The sequence below is a fragment of the Typopeltis vanoorti genome, chromosome 3, assembly GCF_054136105.1.
Source record: "Typopeltis vanoorti isolate ZY-2024b chromosome 3, IOZ_Tvanoo_1.0, whole genome shotgun sequence".
Taxonomy (NCBI): Eukaryota; Metazoa; Arthropoda; class Arachnida; order Uropygi; family Thelyphonidae; genus Typopeltis; species Typopeltis vanoorti.
The window spans coordinates 121,778,409-121,798,524 of record NC_143551.1 but is presented as its reverse complement, the minus strand read 5'-3'; the positions used below and the strand labels follow the sequence as shown (position 1 = coordinate 121,798,524).

Below are 20,116 nucleotides of genomic sequence, written 5' to 3'. Positions count from 1 at the left end.
GTCATTCAGCTGTAATCATGTACTGGCGTTCACGTGATGCTGCAAGCACACACTCTCCTAACAATGCAACAAATGAAAGAACAGCTTTAAATACAACTACAACGTTTTCATACTAATTATGCATAGAGACACTCTATGTTGTTCATAGTTTTTTTTTAACCTTCAGTGTTTAGTGTTTTTTCTTTTATAATGTCACCTAATGAAGGCTGTTAAAAGCCGAAACTAGTCGTGTTTACTATTAAACCCCCTTTTACCTAACTCTCGGTTTAAGTCATTCAACTCATTTCACAATATATATATATATATATATATATATATATATATATATATATTAAAAAGAATTGAATGACTAGAACCGAGATTTAAGTAAAAAGGTTTTAATATTAAAACACTACTAGTTTCGGCTTGTAACATCCTTCATTAACTTGAGCTACAACCTCCCAGATAGTCATTCAGCTGTAATCATGTACTGGCGTTCACGAGATGCTACTAGCACATGCTTTCCCAACAATACCACAAACGAAAGGACAAATTTACAACCACAACGTTTTAATGTTAATTATGTATAGAGACTCTCTATGATGTTCTTAGTTTATTTAAGCTTCAGTGTTTTAGTGTTTTTTCTTTTTTTTTTTTCTTTCTTTTATAATGTTACCTGATGAAGGCCGTTACAAGCCGAAACTAGTAGTGTTTTAATATTAAAACCTTTTTACTTAAATCTTGGTTCTAGTCATTCAACTCTTTTAAAAAATATGTATGTTAACCGAGTTAATGATCATTCATTCATTCATATATATATGTCATCTTCATAATCAAATTCCTGATATTTATCCTCAGGGGGTGTACAGGATAAATATGATAGTACTACATGAAAACGTTATACCATTACTAACTTTCGATCAACAATTTTCCTCCAAATCAATCTGTTATCTGTTGAGACTTCAATATTATCAAATCTTATATTCTGTTCTTTTAAGGTGTTTTTTTACTGTATCAATCTATCTACATCTGGATCTTTTCCTGCCAGCCTGGCAAAGAAAACTTGTTTACTTAATCTTTCCTATCCCATTCTCTTTAAATAACCATACCACCTGAGATTAGCTCTAGTAGCACATTCCTGAATGCTAACAATGAGAAGTTCTTTCCTAATATCTACATTTTTAATGATACTCCCCTTGATGCCATCTGTTCTAATGATACTCCCCTTGATGCCATCTGTTCACACCACTAATCTTTCTCGGAACTCTCATATCAGAGGTCTCTAGTCTTTGATAGTGTTTTATTTCTAACCCAGCTCTCAGTTCCATAAGATAAAATTAGTTTGAACATTGTTTTATACAACTAATTTAGTGTTTTGACTAATTTCTTTTTTATTCCATATAAAGTTATTCAGCTGACTACCTACCATACCAACTTTACTAATTCTGTTGTCTATTTCCATATTTAATTTACCATCTTCACTAAATATTGTGTTTTTTAGCTGAATAGCTGAAATGTTTTACTTGTTCTATAGGGTTCACCATTCAGAAGTTTGTTTTCAATATTTCTTCTATTTATACTCAAGGAATCTTGCTGACTTGTACTGGATTTATTTAGGAGTATACATGCCAGCCTGGTTGGCAGGGTGGTTAGCGTATCTGCTCTTCAACCAGAAGGCTATGGACATGGGGTTTGTGATTGCCCATGAAAATGCTAATGGTGGTTGTGGTGTGCATTAGATGGCTTGGTGTAGTTGCAGTTCGTTGTAGTTGGTAGATTGAATGGTGGAGGCAGAGAGTTATAGAGTGGATGCCCTCTCTTGATGAGTCTTTGGACTCCCTGGAGGTGTCACGTCATAATAATAATATTATCTGTATAAAGTAAAGAGCTAAGATTAATATTGCTAATTTTGATATTAGATTTAATACCACTTTCCTTCATAATGTGATCCATATAGATAATGAATAACAGTTTTATATACATTAAAGATACCAAACAATTTTATAAACTTGGTTTTAATCCTTTTTTCCCAAGTAAGCAAACAAGCAAATAAGTTAAGTTTGCAGCTGAAGTATTTTTAGGTCTGAAGCATCTTTCTCTCCTCATCCTGAGATTTTTATTTAATTAGGTTTAAACACTTTGTGGCAACTCGTATAGGTAAATATAAGTTCTGCACTTCAACCTTGGTATCCCCACCTCTGGGCCTTGCTCCCACTGATGAGATCTCAATAAAGGTCAAAACCCAAAGTAAAAAACTTTCTACATATACATACATATAATCAGTTGAACAAAAAAAAAATGTGACCATTGATGAGTAGTTGTTAATCATTCATATTAGCAAAACTTTAGGGAGGAAAAATTCATAAATCTAGCAATTTAATCTGTTTAAACTCATCCACAGCAGTGTAGAGTCACGGTTAGTCATTTCCTGTAACCTTAGAGATCGCAATGACTGATGCATATAAATGCCAAATGTTTTGAAGACAGGTAAAACTATTTACTTTAGAATATTGTTGATGTTTATAGGGCCATGACTTATGAGTAGTTTATTGAATAGTAAGTTATTTTCCTAGATTGTTTGCTATAGTTGAGAGTGGCCGATACATTGATACATTACATCTCGAGTTGCTTTTGAATTTATCATTCACTCAGTTTATTATAATATTAATATTTTGTTTAATATTTTATATATTCTATTTTAGTTTAATACAAGTTTAGAGGAGATTCTTACAAATTTAGTTCATGGAGAACACTGTGCAAAATATCAGGTATGTTATGTTGAAAGTGTTTAGGCTAAAAAGTTTAATCAGTAGTACATTTAACTGTTTAAATAAGTAAATGATATTGGAAACTATATTCTGCATAAGGTGAAGTACTATACATGTACTAATAAGCAATAATATATTAGAAAATGCAATTTATTCCTGGTTTATGATATGTACTTTATTTGATTTGGTATTGATTAATACAGTGATTAATTTATTATTAAATAATGTTTAATTGCCTATAGGAAATTAGCAAAACTAAATAATTAAACCCCAAAGTTATGCAGTATGTGGACCAACAAAAAACGCGTAAGTCGAATTCGCGTAATTCGGGGGTTATAATTTTGCATGTAATTTATATATACAAACATACAATTGGGACCAGAGGTTTACAAAAACACCTATATTTTTTAAGAAATATAATCATGATTGTAGTTTTTCGTACATAAAAAAAAGAAAGTTATTTCGATGTCAATGGTTTCATAAAATCTAATAGATTCATCTGACAGCATAATGTCATTTTCTTGTCATGCAAAATTTCTTCATAGCAAGCTAATGATTTTTTTTATTCCTTACCTTGTGGCTACAATTCATTCCTCATTAGAATCTATGTCCTCCAAAATCTGTAAACCTTTCTTTTATGATTGTTCTTACTGTGGATTCCTGTAGATCGAACTTCTTTGCTAGCACAAATTTTCATTCCGCCTTCAAAATCCTTAATAATGTTGAGTTTTGTTTCCAAAGTCAATGTTTTTCTTTTCTTGCTAGCAGTAGAAGAATCGGACTTGCTTCTTTTGGATGACATTATTATTTTTTATGTGATAAAATTTTTATCAAGAACATAACATTAAACAATCGCAAGGTCTGTAGACTATAAAAATCGTGTATGAATGGAGACCGCGCGCAACACGTCAGTGCTTGTTCACAGTATGTGCGACACTGGCGAATGCGACTGACACCTGAAAGATAAGACTAGTGGCGAGGCGTGAAGCAGGACAGGAATACGTACTTATAAGAACCTGTGTAACTCTGGATTCGCATAAGTCGGGGTATGACTATATATAATTTCATTATTTCAGTTTATATAATTTTCAGAAAATGTAATCTGCTATTTCACATAACGTCAACTAGCATCTTCACTAACTCATGTTCACTTGAACTATCTAAACACACGCGTTCCAAGTGAGTGCTTCCATAAGAAGGCCAGTATGTTTACATTTGTCAGATCTGTAGAGATGGTTAAACATTGTATCTCCTCCTTATGAATTTACTATGGTTCAAAATTCCTTTACCAAAATTTGCTATTTTTATTTGCTCCATTTACTGCTTTCATAATTCTAGTTACCACTCTGGCATCCTTGATTATTTGTCTCTGAAGATTGATTTTCTACAGTTGAATTACTCAAACAGCACAAACGTTTTCTTTGGAGACTTAACTCAAACTGGTATTCCTAATCCAATTTCACAAATCAAAGTTGGAATAGATTATTATTATTGTATGGGCACCTCCATGGAGTCTGAGAACTCATTGCATTAGATCCAATCAATCTGTTATACTTCTCCTTGAACCCATCAACAGATAAAGCAGTCACAATTAACTTTTGCAGCCCATTCCACTCATTCATAACTCTCCAAACAAAAAATCTAGTTTTCACACCCTATTAATCACACCTTTATTCAACTTCTATGGATGACCTCTTATTTTGGCCCTTCAAACCAAGTGTTGAAACATTTCCCTATAAAAATTAATCCTATAAAATCCTTTAAGTAACTTAAATGTTTCTATTATATCTCTCTTTTTTTCCTATCGACCAAATTATGCAATCCACACACCCTCAGTTTATCCTAATAGGGAACATTCCACAGACCACTCACCATCTTGGTCACTTGCCTCTGAATCTTCTCTGCCACTTCCTCATCCCCAAGAAATCCAGGAGACCAGACTTAAAGACAGTAATCCAGGTGTGGGTGTACCAAGGCCTTATAAAGAGGAATAACAACTTCCTTACCTCAACTTGTTAATGTGAAGTTTGCAAAGTAATCTTATGGGCTTATTTTTAGAGGTACCTGTGGCATAGTATAATTATTAAAGGAACACGTAAGACCACAGTAATAACTTTTAATTAATAAGGTACAGATATTTCATACTAAAACTAATAGTACATCTTCAGTGTTATAAACAGTTATAGGAATGGAATACAAGTAACGAACATTCGGTGGATCACCTATTAAAATACATAGTTGGCGCGCTAAGAAATGATAGAAAATAATAATTAATTAATATTTAAGATAATTGGTTTTTTAATGATTACATAAAATGAAAGTCTCATAAAAATAAAATAAAAGATCTGGGAGACTTTTATTTTATGTAATCATTAAAAAAACCAATTATCATTATATTGATTAATTATTATTTTCTATCATTTCCTAGCACATGACAACTATGTATTTTTATAGGTGATCCACCAATTTGTAACACTGAAGATGTACTATTAGTTTTAGTATGAAATATCTGTACCTTATTAATTAAAAGTTATTACTGTGGTCTTACGTGTTCCTTTAATAATCTTATGGGCTACCTTAGCAATATGTCCTCTAAACTTTAACTCTCTGTCTACCACCACCACCACCACCATTAAATCTTTAGTTTCATCTATTTCCTGGAGTACAGTGCCATCAATGTGATACACCATTTGTAATCTGTTTATCCCAAAATGAATAACTTTACATTTCTCGACATTAAACTGATCCCCATTATCTTTTGCCCATATTGACAGCCTATTTAAATCTTCCTGCAAGCTCTCCACTTTGCCTTGATTTACTATTACTCTACCTAATTTCACATCATCAACACACAACTGAATATTTTCTTTCAAGTTATTTCCTATGTCATTTATGTACAATTTAAACAGCAGTGGTCCTAGCACCGAATCGCAGGGTTCGGTGCTGGGACCATTGCATCGTTCAGTAGGAGGCACTCCTTCAACCAATACGTGGCATGCTAAGTGCTATAATGTTAAGAATTGAGTTCTGTGCTGTGATAAAGTTTTTCACCAAAGAAGGACCTTCACCAAGTGCTATTAAACAGCGATTGGAAAGTGTTTATGGGGACGCTTTTCCAGTGTGAAGGAATGTGCTAAACAGTTTTGCCTAGGAAGAGAGAGAGAGAGCATCAAAGATGATCCTTGTGATGGTTGGCCTGTGGAAGTGATAACTGAGGAAAATGTCTCTCTTGTTGAGGAGGAACTGCTCGATGACAGACAGCTGAAGCTCAATAAAATCTCAGCGAGGTTGGGGCTTTCTATAACAACCATCTTTCACATCATTCACAAGAAGCTTCACATGACAAAGGTCAGTGCAAGGTGGGTGCCCCTGCTTCTCTCTTCAATTCAGAAAGAGCATCATGTGACCTGTTCCTGCAAGTTTTTAGAGCTTTGCCAAAGCAATCAGAGAGAAGTGCTGGAATCCATTGTTATCAGGGATGAACCCATGGTCCTTTATTATGATCCTCTTTCCAAAAGAGAAAAGGTCACTCAGTCAGTCCACCAAGAAGATCATGGCGACAATCTTTTGGGATTGCTGAGGAGTTCTCTTGATTGACTTCAAGGAAAGTAATACCACTGTGAATGCAGAATATTATGCTCCAGTCCATACAGCTATTGTTGCGAAGGCTGCAGTGAATCACTGTGGCTTCCAGAATATTGAACACCCACCGTACACCCTGAACTTGCACACATTGACTACTACTACCTCTTCTTGAAACTGAAGAAAGACTTCGATGAAGAAAATTTGCAAATGACAATGAGGTGAAAGATGTAGTTTTAGGCCATTTTGCAGACAAAAGTACAAACTATTTTGTGAAGGACATAGAAATGTTAATTCAAAGACGTGAAAAGTGTGTTGAGGTAAAGGGAGATTGTGTTAAAAATAACAGTTGTTTTCTTTCTACCTCTAAAAGTTAAGTCAGACCGGAAACTTATGGAACCACCCTTGTACTTTCCTATCAACAAAATTTCTCATCTGTTACCATCTACAAAAGACAAACTATCATTGGCTGGTGTTTACCAGATACCTTCTGAATGTAATTTGACAAATTTTGGGCAGACAGGCTATTCAGTGGAATAAAGAATTAATGAACATCCATATTGGCACAACATAGTATTGACACTTAACACAATATTATTATTATTATTATTATGGGTTTCTCCAAGGAGTCCTTACTCATCGAGGGAGGTCCTAAATATCATGTCAAGAACTATCCAACATTTGTGCAGTATCTATCATACTTTGAACTCATTCACAATCATGGCACGAACAACAGACTCTTGCAACCTATTCCACTCATTCACTACTCCAAGCAAAAAGTATAGTTCTATCACGATCACTAAATATGCTCTTACTCATTTTCCATAGATGGCCCCTAGTTCTGCCAGACTTATTCTGAAAAATTTCCTCTGAATTAATCTTGCAAAAACCCCTCGGTCATTTGTATGTCTCGATCATATCATCTCCTTTCTGCTTATCAACAAGTTTCTGTAACCCACAAATCTTCAGCCTGTTCTCATAAATTTCATTACATAGACCTGCTACCATCTTGGTCACTCGCCTCTTTATCCTCTCTACCTCCCCTAGCACCCAGATCTGTGCACAGTAGTTAAGATGGAGTCTTATCAAGGTTCAATAAAGAGGAACAATAACCTGCTTGTCTCTGCTCGTCAAAGTATTCTTCAGTAACCAAGTGATCTGATAAGTTGCTTTAGCCACTTTTGTTATGTGGCCCCCTAAACTTTAACTCCCCTATCCACTAACTCTCCCAAGTCTCTTGCTTCGTCAATTTCCTGGAATACAGTTCCCCCAATTGTGGTATACAGCTGGTAATCGTTTCACCCCCAAAATGCATAACCTTACACTTGGCCACATTAAACTGACATCCATTCTCCTTTGCCCAGTCTGCCAATCTATGCAAATCATCCTGTAAAATTTTGACATCATCTGTATTAACTATTGCTCAATCCAACTTTGCATTATTAGCTATGGGCAGACAGGCTGTTCTATGGAAAAAAGAATTAATGAACATCAGTATTACAATGAATATGTGAAACCTCAAAAGTCTGGTCTGGCAAAAAAAGTATTGACACTAAACCCAGTGTCTGGTGGGTGAAGCTCATATTCTCCCTAGAAGCAGTTTTAAATAAGAAAGCCTTTTCAAAGAAAGCTGCAATGCTCTTTTACATCAGCCAAACCTGGATTGGAATGACTGTCTCTCTCTCTCCCCTCAAAAGTTTGGGAGATTCTCATTTTATGTAAAGATCAAAAACAAAGATAGTTTTAATATCAATATTATTTATTAATGTATTAATTTCTAGTGCATGACAACCATTTTTAATTGGTAAACCTATTGTTGTATGTACCTTATATTCCTGTTTCTTTGATTTGCTTGTTTCTATGCACTGATGATATACTGTTGTTTTCAGTACGAAATATCTGTACTTTCATTTCATTAATTATTGTGGTTATTGTGTAATTTGTTTATTTTATAAAGTTGTTGTTTAAATGTTTGTTTCTTTTTGTTATGTTGCAAGCATGACTTTTTGAGATGTTATTTTATTTTTGGCTTCTGAAGTCTTGCTTAGATATGAAAGTTATTTAGTTGAGATATTAGAGCATAATTTTGATTCTGCATGAACTGTCAAAAGTTGAAATATTGGTGCTGTTTGGCTACTTATGAGAAAAGCAAAGTGACAACTGGAATTCATGTGTTGCAGGAATGATCAAATGAACTCAATGCATAGGACATTGTGAAACAAAGAAATGTTATCAGCTCTGATTGTTTCACTACAAAACTGTAATTAAATAACTTTCCTACACTCTGAAAAGAACTCTATCATTATTTCAAGCACAGCAGTGAAAACAGTAATAGTAGCACATGGTAGGATAGACTGGAGCTGAAGTTGCTGTATTGTAATTTGTAGCATGCAGAGGAAAAAGAATGTTAATAGCATTCAGCTGTTTGGAAGGAAGAGAAGAGAACATAGCAGAAGAAAATTGTGGAGTTTGTGTCTCAATATATGAAGATCAAATCAAGCTAAAATAGAAGAAAAGTTAGAAATGGAAGACTTGGATATGACATCCTTTAAGAGAGAGAGAGAGAGAGAATTGAAGATTTTTGTAATCATTAATCCATATAGGATTTGTCCAGTGAAAACTGAAAGAAATTTGATTGCTCCCCATGCCATATAGAAGTGTGCAATTAAAGTAAGTTTGGAGTTGTTGATATGATTTTAGTTATTTCTTCAGTGAAGAATGTTGAGGCTTTTCAATATAGGAAGTAAATCATTCTGAAGAAATGATTCTCTTGATATGATTTTAGTGGTTTATTCAATGGAGTTAGCTGTTACTTTCATGTAAAGAAATAAGTTGCAGTGTCTTGGATGAAGACAGGATATGCTTTCTTTAGTACTCTATGGTTTGGAATGCAGAGAGAATTTGTCTGACTTGTTGCTTTCATTTAAGAAGCAGTTTTTGTGTTGGATTTTCTCCTGTATGAATTCAAGAGAGAATGAAAGTTCTGTAAGAGGCAGGACACTAAAGTTACAGAAGTTTTATCTGTAAAGCATAATGACTGTTAAATGTGTGAGTTAAAGGAAGTTGTGGACATTAAAGTGTTTTTCTTGTTGTGATCTTAGAAGAATTGTGGTACTTGCATAGTTCCATCCATCTATTCATTGGACATCATCAGATGTCTCATGATGACTCAGTTGTGTGCTGCACTAGGTTCTCATCAGGTTCTGGAGGCTTCAACTCTCTGCAGATAGTCTCTACAGGCATGCCACCCATTGATCTGATAAACACCTAGAACAAAAATGATATTAAAGCAACTGATTGATATAACCACAAGAAAGAAAGAACATATTTTAAAACCCCTAACTCCCATGTTTCATCAAATCATAGTAATTTGTTCTTTTCTTTTAGGATATATAAGAAGACATAAAATTAATTAATTTTTGTTCTAGCTGTTTATCAGAACTTTCCAGTCCATGCATTTAGCCTAGTGGCTTTGCGCTTCGCAACCATATGGGAAGGAGTGTCCTAGGTTCGATTCCCATTGACGATTTCAGGAGCTTAAGGATTTTCCTCAACCATAGCCAAGTTAGCTGGTCTTGGGCGTGGAGAGCAGGGTTTTTCCCGCCAGTTTATCTGGGGGTTTCATCCTGCAAGCAGGCAAACCGGCCCATGGACACACACAGATTACAGTCAGGAATACAGGCACAGCCATAAGCCTGATTCATCAGCTATGCCGGTTCCGGAGCCCAGATAAAATTTGGGGGGGCTGAGACGATAATTAATTAATTCAGAACTTTCCAGACCTCCCCCCCCCCTCCTCATCCTCATATGTCTTTTATCATAATCTGTTTAGTTAAATGCATTCTATCAGAAGATTTTCATGTTTGTTTGTGTATATTCTTCCTCATAAACATATTGATCCTTATTATTAAATTTCTTAGTGCCCCAAAATTGATTTTTTTTTTTCCCATGAATGTTTAATGTTTTTTTCACGGAGGCTTCAGCTTCAATAATTTTTTACATATTTCTTCTTTTTTTTAAATTTTGCACTAAAATCTCTTAATAGATTGATTTAGCTCACATCCACTTGGAGTGGGGGGGGGGGGGGGGGGGCATATAAAGAAACTCCTCAGGGTGAAAAATTCTTTTCTATTGAAAGTGCACATTCTGTCATTATTCCAACTGTCCATTCAGTGTTGTTATTTACACCTACAGCAAAAGCTTGCTGTCTTTTTAGGTTCTAAGTAGTTACCAAAAAAAATAAAAACTGCCTGATTGGATCTATTCACTTTCACCAACTAATCAAAGTTGTTTAGCAACAGACAACAATACAAATGTTACAAAAATTATTCATCTACCAACCCGAGTACAAATAATCTTCATTCTCCCAACATTCTGAACCTATTCTTAAGCAGCTCTTCTATCATATGTGCTGTAGATGTGAAGTCTGCTCTTGATTACTCCAGCTGTAACTTTTCCACATGTACTTTAGCACTAGAAAGATATCAGTAAGATAAGCTCCTTCATTTCTTTGCTTCTTTTTTATTACTGGTAGGGTGAAGATAATCTTGTAAACTTCAGCTCTTGCAGAACACAGTTCTCTCTTATTTCTCTTACAAAAAAAACTGACTTCATTCTTCCATACTGTTGATATATTCAGATCTCTCATCAAGATCAAATGATCTTCCTGTGCATCCTTCAATTCTAAATACAGAAACATAGGCTATATATTTTGATTATTGTTTAACTGCTTCTTTTGAAATAAAAGTCTGGTCCTAACAACTCTGGGCCTGAATCCAGTTTGTTCTTCCCTGGAAGTTTCTTCTCGAGTATGTTTGCTTAAATTTTACTTGGTATGGCCAGTAGCAAAATTCTGCTGTAATCCTCAGTTTCACGTATCTTTTTTATAGAATGACTATCTGAAATTCAGTCTTTCTTTCATGCTTACACAGTGATCAGAATACATTATGGAAAATTATGGAGACAACTACCGTGTTAGAGCAAAACTTTAGTTTAATATAAACCAAAATGAACGCTCAATATTTAGACCCTCATATCAATATCATCATCTGGAGCATACACATATATACAGAGAAACAAGCTGCACTATAATCTAGATGGTTTGCTAAAGTTACTGACCAACATGTTTATACACACACACACACACACACACACACACACACACACACACACACACTTGGGGGGGGGGGCTCCGCCCACTGATGCCTACGGTGCCCAACTTCCCGTGTTCCGGACTGGTAGGCCGGTTCTCCTTGAATTCCGATGACTCGAATTTTGAAGACTCTATACTCAGGTAGCCCTGAGTTTCAAAACGTTTCAAATAACTTGACACAAACGTTATATAAAAACGTTACAGCCTACATCCGTTTCAAGCAGATGTCACATCCGTTGCCAATTTCAGTTTATCATTTTATAGTATAGAGTAGATATATATATATATATAAATAAATAAAAATTAAAAAATTGTGATTATACATATCAATTTCAACCAATTGGTATGGAATAGTTTCCAGTAAAAGCTGAAAATTGCTTCAAGTCCTAAGTATGCTAGATACTAAGTAGGCCGAATATGTGGCATCCAAATTCTTGGAAATTTGGGTGGCACAAACATACTGTCTAAATTGACAATTTAGACAGTATGTTTTTTTTTTTATTAATGATATAACTCTGATTCTTCACTTTGGCTTTTAGAAACTTTATACAGCTATCAGTACATGTTTTATTGGTATAGTGTGCAATTAAGATATTTTAATTATAGAGATATAAAACTGACATTAGAAATGGGTGTTTCTTTTCTGTAGGTTCACACTTGTGGAGGTCTGCAGAGTTAGTAAAATACATGCAGAATTAAATTGCTGGTATAATCAAAGACCTTTTGATAACAATTATTTCAACACTTTTCACTTTGTCAGGTATACATGTTTATCTTTATATAACAAAGCAGATAATACCCTTTGGTTGGAAAGATCTGAGTTTTGCATACAAATCTTGTATACAACAATTTTCATCCACAAAATAAACCATCCAGAGACTGCATGCAAGTGACAGGCATAGACAATGCAGACAGGATTAACTGCCCCCTATAAACAGCATTAATTAGGTTTCTGTGAACCAAGTTGCTTGATTGTCACAGACTATTGAACGTAACATATAAAGAGAAAAATGAGATGAAATAATAGAATAGTTTTATTTCTTCCAGCCTGATACATATCTTCTTATAATGACTCATTGATTGGAAACTGTGTCCACAGCTACTACTTGCATATATTCTGCATGATTCCTTCTTACATCACAAATGTGTATGTGTGTGTGTGTGTGTGTGTGTGTATATATATATATATATATATATCATCATCAAATTCCTGATATGTACCCTCAAGAGGTGTACAGGATATGATAATACTACATTAAAAACTTAGATCATTACTAACTTCCTATCTACAATTTTCCTCCAAATCAATTATCAGATCTTATATTTCTATCTTCTAAGGCACTTTTTATTGTATCAATCCACCTATATCTTGGTCCACCACCTTCTTGATATTTATTTTCTATGTTCTTACCAAAGTCTTCCAATGACTTTTGTTTAGCTAGTTTTACACAATGTTTTGCTTTCTTACATTTGTCTATTAATTCTGTAAGAGCACAAGCTGACTTATTTCCCAGGAAAACTTTTGATATGCTTTCTTCTTTTCCTTCACTACCTCTTTAATTTCCAGTGTCCACCATGGAGTTCGGATTTTTTTTATCCTTGCAGACAAACCTGAATCGCCAAGGTTTGATTCCTGTTCTCAAACTCTTTCATTTTTTCTTGAATAATGTTTGTGTATTTTAGTCTACGTTCACATCTGAGAGCTGCTCAACTTTTATTCGCTTTAAAACTTTCTTACATGTTCTCCTTTTCAATATGAAATTCAGTTTTATCCTGCTCAAGAGTAAATCACATTTACTCTTGAGCAGGATCATAAATCACTTTCCATTTCAAATCACTCTTAGCCTCTTCTTTCCATGTGAATTTGTGCACATTTTTATGTTGGAACATGGTGCTAGTAATAACCAGTTCCATGTCCTGAACAGAAATCCAACACGTATATATTTATATATATATGTATATATATATATTTTTTTTTTCATCTGCATATTTTATAGGCTAGTTATTATATAAAATCGTTAAGAGAATGTTCATTTCAATAGATAACATCCGTTCCTGGAACCAATGTGTTTCTTGGAATTGTAAATCAGACATGTGATACTGTTACAGCATTTTGCCCATGCAGCATGGTAAGTATTCAGCTCAACTGAAAAGATCATTTTAAAATTTATAAATTTATTTGCAACATATGTTTTATCATTTTGATCACATATTTTATTCATATTTTGCTTTTTTAGATGCACGTCACAAAATGCATTAGATTTTCGCTCTTCATACATAAGTTATTCTTATTCTGACTAAATAGTTTTTATTGAAAAATTATTCTGGTTTGCAAGATTCCACAACTCAAGAAATGAGCTGGTAGAAAATCCTGTTCCGTGTGTCTGCAACTGACTTGAGCAATAAGTCAACTTTGCACACTAATTGATAGCCTTAATCACACAGGCACAAGCGAAGAACAACTAGCATTATTTCTGCAGCCTCTTAAATTGGTGACCTCAATCATACATGAGAGGAGAGGAAATGGATGGACAGTGTGTGTACAAAAGTCAGTCTTCTAATTGGTAGCATCCATTACATATTTCTCTCCATCCTTCCTACTGGTGTATGTGTGTGTGTGGGTGGGGGTGGGGAGTGTCCCAATAATGAAGCTGGCATGAGTTGATATTGTTCTGTTTAGAACTGTAAATTAAGGAAATACTGTATAAGTAATTTGCTGATGATGCTGTTAGAGAGAGCAATAAGTAATGTAGTTATTACAAAATCCTGCAGATTGATAGCTGATATATTTTCTTTTAAGGTTACACAGTGGTCAGCATTCATAGTTAAGAATTTATGGAGACACAACACACATGTTAAAATAATTACTTTACTTAATATTAGGAAAATAACTTGCCATGATTTGACCTCTGTATTGAAGTCATCATCAGGAAAATACATATATATAAGATCCAAGCTACATGCTACTGCACTTTACAAAGATAAAATGAATCTAACTGCTTACTAGTTTTTTTTGCCTTGCCTGACCTCTTATATGAAAACTAAATTAATAATTAATAATAATGAAGAGCCAAAGGCTTCAATTAGGCGACATGAACTTATTTAAGTTAAGGGATATTATATCCCATATTGTTTCTTAGCCGAATAAGAAACTCAAAGAGTTTCTTATTCGGCCAAGTGTCCTATTAAATTATTATTAATAATTTAATAGGACACCTCTTGGCAATTCTCATAGAAGGGATGTAAGTTCTTATTGAATCTTATACATATGTATTTTTCTGATGATGATCCTCAATACAGATGTCGAAACATCGAAAGTTACTTTCCTAATATTAAGTAAAGTAATTATTTTAACATGTGTGTTGTGTCTCCATAAATTCTTAGCTATGATAGTTTCTATAGGCAAATGACAATCACTGCTATTTCACTCTTGTCAAGTGCAAGTTTATGCATTTTGGGTGTACATGTGAAGACAGATAAAGAGAATGTGATCTTCAGTTATTAGCTTCAGACTGAGAGAAGATATCATAGAGTCAAAGTAAAGGCATCTTACATCATAGACACAAGTGAGATTTTGAAACTTATGGTGTGGAGGTAGAACTTGGTCATCCCCAGAGTGTTGTTAGGAAACATGAGATCAGGTTCATCTTATGGTGTGTGGAATGGACTATTAGATATTGTGAATGCATCTTCAATAAATCGAAGATAAATATGATAGGAATTTATGTGTGCATATCTTAACTGGTCCTCTGGCGATGCATCCTTTGGACTTGTTTAAAGCATTCATTAGCATAATCATAATATTTTTTCATAAAGATATGAAATATCTTCAGGTATTGTAAATTGTAAATATAAATTTTCCAAATGGCTTTCTCTCATTCTACCCTCCTAGGCAGCACCTTATCTCCTTTGTTTTATTTTATTTATTTTTTAAACAAAAAAAAAAGCTCACTTTGTTTTAAAATTAGTTCAGAAATGTCACCCTCCAAAATTCAGGCCATGTTATTAGCTTTGACACCCCCCCCCCCCACACACACACAAAGGTGCTTGTTGTTGTGCAATTATGATGTGTTCTCTTCATTTGGAAAAATGTATATTTCAGTCTTGGTTTTGATTCTATCACTGATGCAAACAACTTTTCTTCAGAGTAAAAGTGCTTTTTCATCTGAAGTAAGCTTGTCAGTTTCTTGCAAAGATGGCTTAAGTTTTCTTCTCAAATAACTTAGATTTTTCATTCTTCTCACATATTGACCTGAATGTTCAATGAAGTTCAATAAGAACATTAGAGCATACAATGGACCAGCTGACCAGCTATATTGTGATCATAGTGGGATGTTAGAAGCCAATGTTTCCCAGATTTTACATAGCCAGCTACTGTATTCCCAGCATAATGTTTTTGTGGCTGATCACTAATATATATATATATATATGTAGTTTGCTAATTAAGGAAGTAGATATGTCGTATGATAAATGTTATATTTTTACTGGTCTCTGATTTCACTTAGGCAATAGGCCTTAACTAAGTGTGCATTTTCTGTGTATATGTGCATGTTACTAAATTTTAGGTATGGTCATATGCACTATAGCATACACACCATAGTAGTCTCATATGGCTCTATGAGACTGCACAGATTTGGTCTCCTGGGTAGCAAGAAGATTAAGAATTAGAAGGGTATGAAGAAAAGTTACTAAGCTGATATTGGAATTATGGAATGTAGATTATGAGGGCAGGTTGAGGATATATGGAATGTGGTCACTGGTAAGTAAGAAAGGAGGGATGATATGATAAGAGGCCTATAAACTTCTGGAAGGGTGTAGAATATCAATTGGCGAAAATTTTCGTTATCAAGAAAACACGGGCATCCATAGAAGGGAAGTTTGTGTGTTGTTAAGAAAGGACTGAGAGCTAGACTTTTTTCTCACAGAGCTATGAGTGAGTAGGTGGAAGTTTTTCCACTTGGTTATACTATAAATTAAAGATACCAAGAAATTATATACTTTAATCCCTTTATTTAAATGTAAGCAAACGAGTTTGTGCCTGAAACTATTTTCAGAACTGGGGCAACTCATATAAAGAAGATAATGACTTCACATCACTTGTCTTAGTATCCCATAATGCAAAGCACATCTCCTTGTAGACATGTATAATGCTATGCATTATGGGAAGGGTCACTACCCAGACCAGTTTTGACCATTATTGAGGTCTCATCAGTGGGAGCCAGACCCAGAGGTGATACTAAGGTTGAAGTAATGCAGAAGTCATAATTTCATATACGAGTAGTCAAAAGGTGTCACACCATAAGGTGTGACACCTTTTGGCTACTTGCTTTTGCTTGTGATCAATGGGCATCCATTTGTGGTTCTGTGGTGGGTGGGGAGCTATGGCACTGAACCAAAAACTCCTTGAGCATGAATTCTTCATCCTCAAACATTTCAGGAGCCCTAACAAAGTCCCAAACAAGTAATGATACCTGAGATACAGCATTTGGTAACAGAAGTAAGAAACAAAAGATATATGATACTAGTATAAATGTATCAGTGTTTTTGATCATTCATGCAACAGGTGGAAAGTCAATAGGGAAATGTCATCCTTTATTCAAAAGGGTTTAGAAGTACTGGCAGGACCTCCCAAAACTGTTAAGAAATTACATTCTGGTGATATCCTTGTTGAAAGATTGTGTCGGCAATATTCCGAGAAACTGCTGGGGGCAACAGCAATGGATGGAATACCAATCACAGTAAAACTTCATAAAACGCTTAATTCCTGTAGAGGAGTGATATCAGAGTGTGATCTCTTTGAGGGAGTTGATGGGTGTAAGGTGCATCCTGATATGTAGGGATGGTCGTCTGGTTCCAACCAGGAACATCGTCCTTACTTTTGATACAGGTAAGCCTCCAACATCTGTAAAAGCAGGGTATCCAGCTGCCCTGTTAGAATGTACACTCGTAATACACTAAGATGCTTTAAATATCAGAAACATGGGCATGCCCAAACTTCCTGCCGTGGTTCTACCCAATATGCTAGTAAAAAGCATGATAACAAATCTTGCTTTGCAAAAAAAAAAAAAAAAAAAAAAAAAAAGTTAAATGTGTCAACTGTCAGGGAAATGGTCCAGCTTACTCTTGTGCATGTCAGAAGTGGAAAGATGAAAAAGAAATACAAAAAATGAAATCAGAACAAAACATATCATATCAGAATGCAAAAAGAAAGCTAGCCACCATCGCACCTGCTCTGAGATCCTCGTATGCTGAGAAGGTAACAATTAAGAAAATGCCAACAGCAACTGAAACTTGTATGTCTATTCCACCATCTAATAATTTCACTATATTTAAACTTTATGATCGTCAGTGCTTCTCTGTTGAGCACATCAATCACATGACCTATGGGCTTACTCCAGAGACAACTCCAAAAATGGTATCATTTGATGAGAACCCACTTGTCAAAAAAATTATGGCAAAGATATTACTTTAAGATAAACCACTAGACATTCCCACAGAAAAAATGGATACTTTGGTATCCACTGAAAGTAAATTAGATAACTAATATTTAAGGAATTGACAGCGTATACTAGAAATATAAATTAAATTAAATAAACTTTAATATATACTTTCCGATATTTCGGCAAACGTCACGTTGCCATCTTCTTGGGAACTTACTACAAAGACACGTGCACACGAGTACTAATAACAGCAAATGAGACTGAAGCTAGGAAGCTAACGTTTTCCTAAAGTCCTGATGGTGCCCCTGGCGGGCTATACTGGTAGTTCTTGGCCTTTGGGCTGAAGTTCTTCTGATAAAAGTTTCCCAAATTTGGGGCAGTCTCATGCATCCAAATTTGTTGAGGTTTGGCATGTTCCTAAGGGCCGAGGCTGATTCCATGAATAGTCTTTCATACTTGAACTTGCTGCGGTGTATTACTGTGGCTTTCTTCCATCTTATTCTGTGGCGAGTATCCAGAGCGTGGTCTGCAAGCCCAGAGTGGCTGTACTGGTGAAATCGGATGTAATCCTTATGTTCTGAGATTCTGATATTTGCTGTCCTGCCTGTTTGGCCAAAGTAGGACAATTTACAGCTGAAAGGGACCTGGTATACACCAGGTAGGTCTAGGGGAAGTGGTTGGTCTTTAGTGGAGCGGATAAGGGATGCTAGTTTTCTATGTGGTCTGTAACAAGTGTACAAGTCATGTTTTTTTAAGATTTTATTGATTTTTTCCGAGGTGCCTCGGATGTAGGGAATGGTGATGGATTTAGAGTAATCTTTTTTGTGATGGGGAGGGGGTGGTGGGTTGTGGATAACTGGGTTAAGTATTTTTTGGAGGGGGTAGCCATTGGCTGAGAAAGTGTCACGGATGTGATTTAGTTCAGTGGTTAGGGCTTGATCATTTGAACAGATTATTTTTGCCCTGTTGAATAATGTCTTAATAACTCCATATTGTTGTGAGGGGGGGTGATGGGATTGTTGGTGAATGTATCTGCCTGTATGGGTGGGTTTTCTATAAACTGAGAAAACCAAGGTTCCATCAGGTTGGCGGGTGACTAGTGCGTCTAGGAAAGGGAGGTTATTGTTTTCCTCTTTTTCCAAGGTGAACTTGATTCTGTGGTGTTGGTTGTTTAAGTGTGTTAGGAAGGAGATGAGTGAATCCGGGCCATGTGGCCAAATAGCGAAAACATCATCAACATAGCGAAGCCATATGGTAGGTTTTTGTGGGGCAGAGTTTAAGGCTTTCTCTTCAAACGTCTCCATGAAGAAGTTGGCCAAGGGTGGGGAAAGTGGTGAACCCATGGCTGTCCCCTCTATCTGTTTGTAGAATTTTTCCTGCCAAACGAAATAGCCTGAGTTCATTGTGAACTGAAATAGGGCTGAGATATCAGGAGGAAATTTTGCTTGGATTAGCTCTACAGTTTCTTTGAGGGGGACATTCGTGAATAGGGAGGAGACATCAAAACTGACCAATATGTAATTATGTTGGAGTGTAAAGTTTTCTATACTGGCTTTGAAGTGGGCTGAGTTTTTTATGTGTGATGGTGTATTGCCAGTATAGTGTGAGAGCGCTTTGGCTAAATGCTTGGCTAGTTTGTAGGTGGGAGAATCAATGCCATCCACTATGGGACATAATGGCACATTTTCTTTGTGTATTTTTGGGAGCCCATATATGCGGGGGGGTCTAGAGTTATATGTATAGTTATAGGTAATCTCCACAGGCCAAGAAGTGACCTTCTTAAGGAGCCTATGGAATTTTCTAATTTGTGAGTTGGTGGGATTGTAATCAATGGGGAGGTAAGTGGAACGATCTAATAATAAAGCCTTGAGCTTACCTGTGTAGTCTTTAAGATTGAGTACCACATGGCGTTCCCCTTATCCGCTTTGGTGATCACTATTTCTTTGTTTCTCTTTAATTCTTGTAGTGACTTGTATTAACTACTAATGGATATGTTGGATTTTGGAGGTTTTGCTTTATGAAGAACACAGGCTACATCCAATCTAATATCGTTGGCGATGTGGTTTGGAAGTTGGCGAATCCCGCGTTCAATTTGGATCATTAATTCCTCGGCCGGTAATTTCTTAGGAGCAATGGTGAAGTTGTGACCACGTGACAGAGCGTTGAGTGCTTCAGGCTTCAAGGTAGCTGACGAA

The 20,116-nt window shown here is 35.4% G+C and overlaps 1 protein-coding gene across 1 annotated transcript in view; it reads left to right on the top strand.

The window, feature by feature from the left end:
• The window catches only part of LOC150108527 (VWFA and cache domain-containing protein 1-like), a 420,515-nt gene that overhangs the window by 334,024 nt on the left and 66,375 nt on the right, over positions 1-20,116 (top strand). Inside the window, exons 22-23 of the mRNA XM_090415949.1 lie at positions 2,682-2,747; positions 13,524-13,610. Of these exons, the coding sequence (XP_090272075.1) occupies positions 2,682-2,747; positions 13,524-13,610 (153 nt within the window). The remainder of the gene's footprint in view (positions 1-2,681; positions 2,748-13,523; positions 13,611-20,116) is intronic.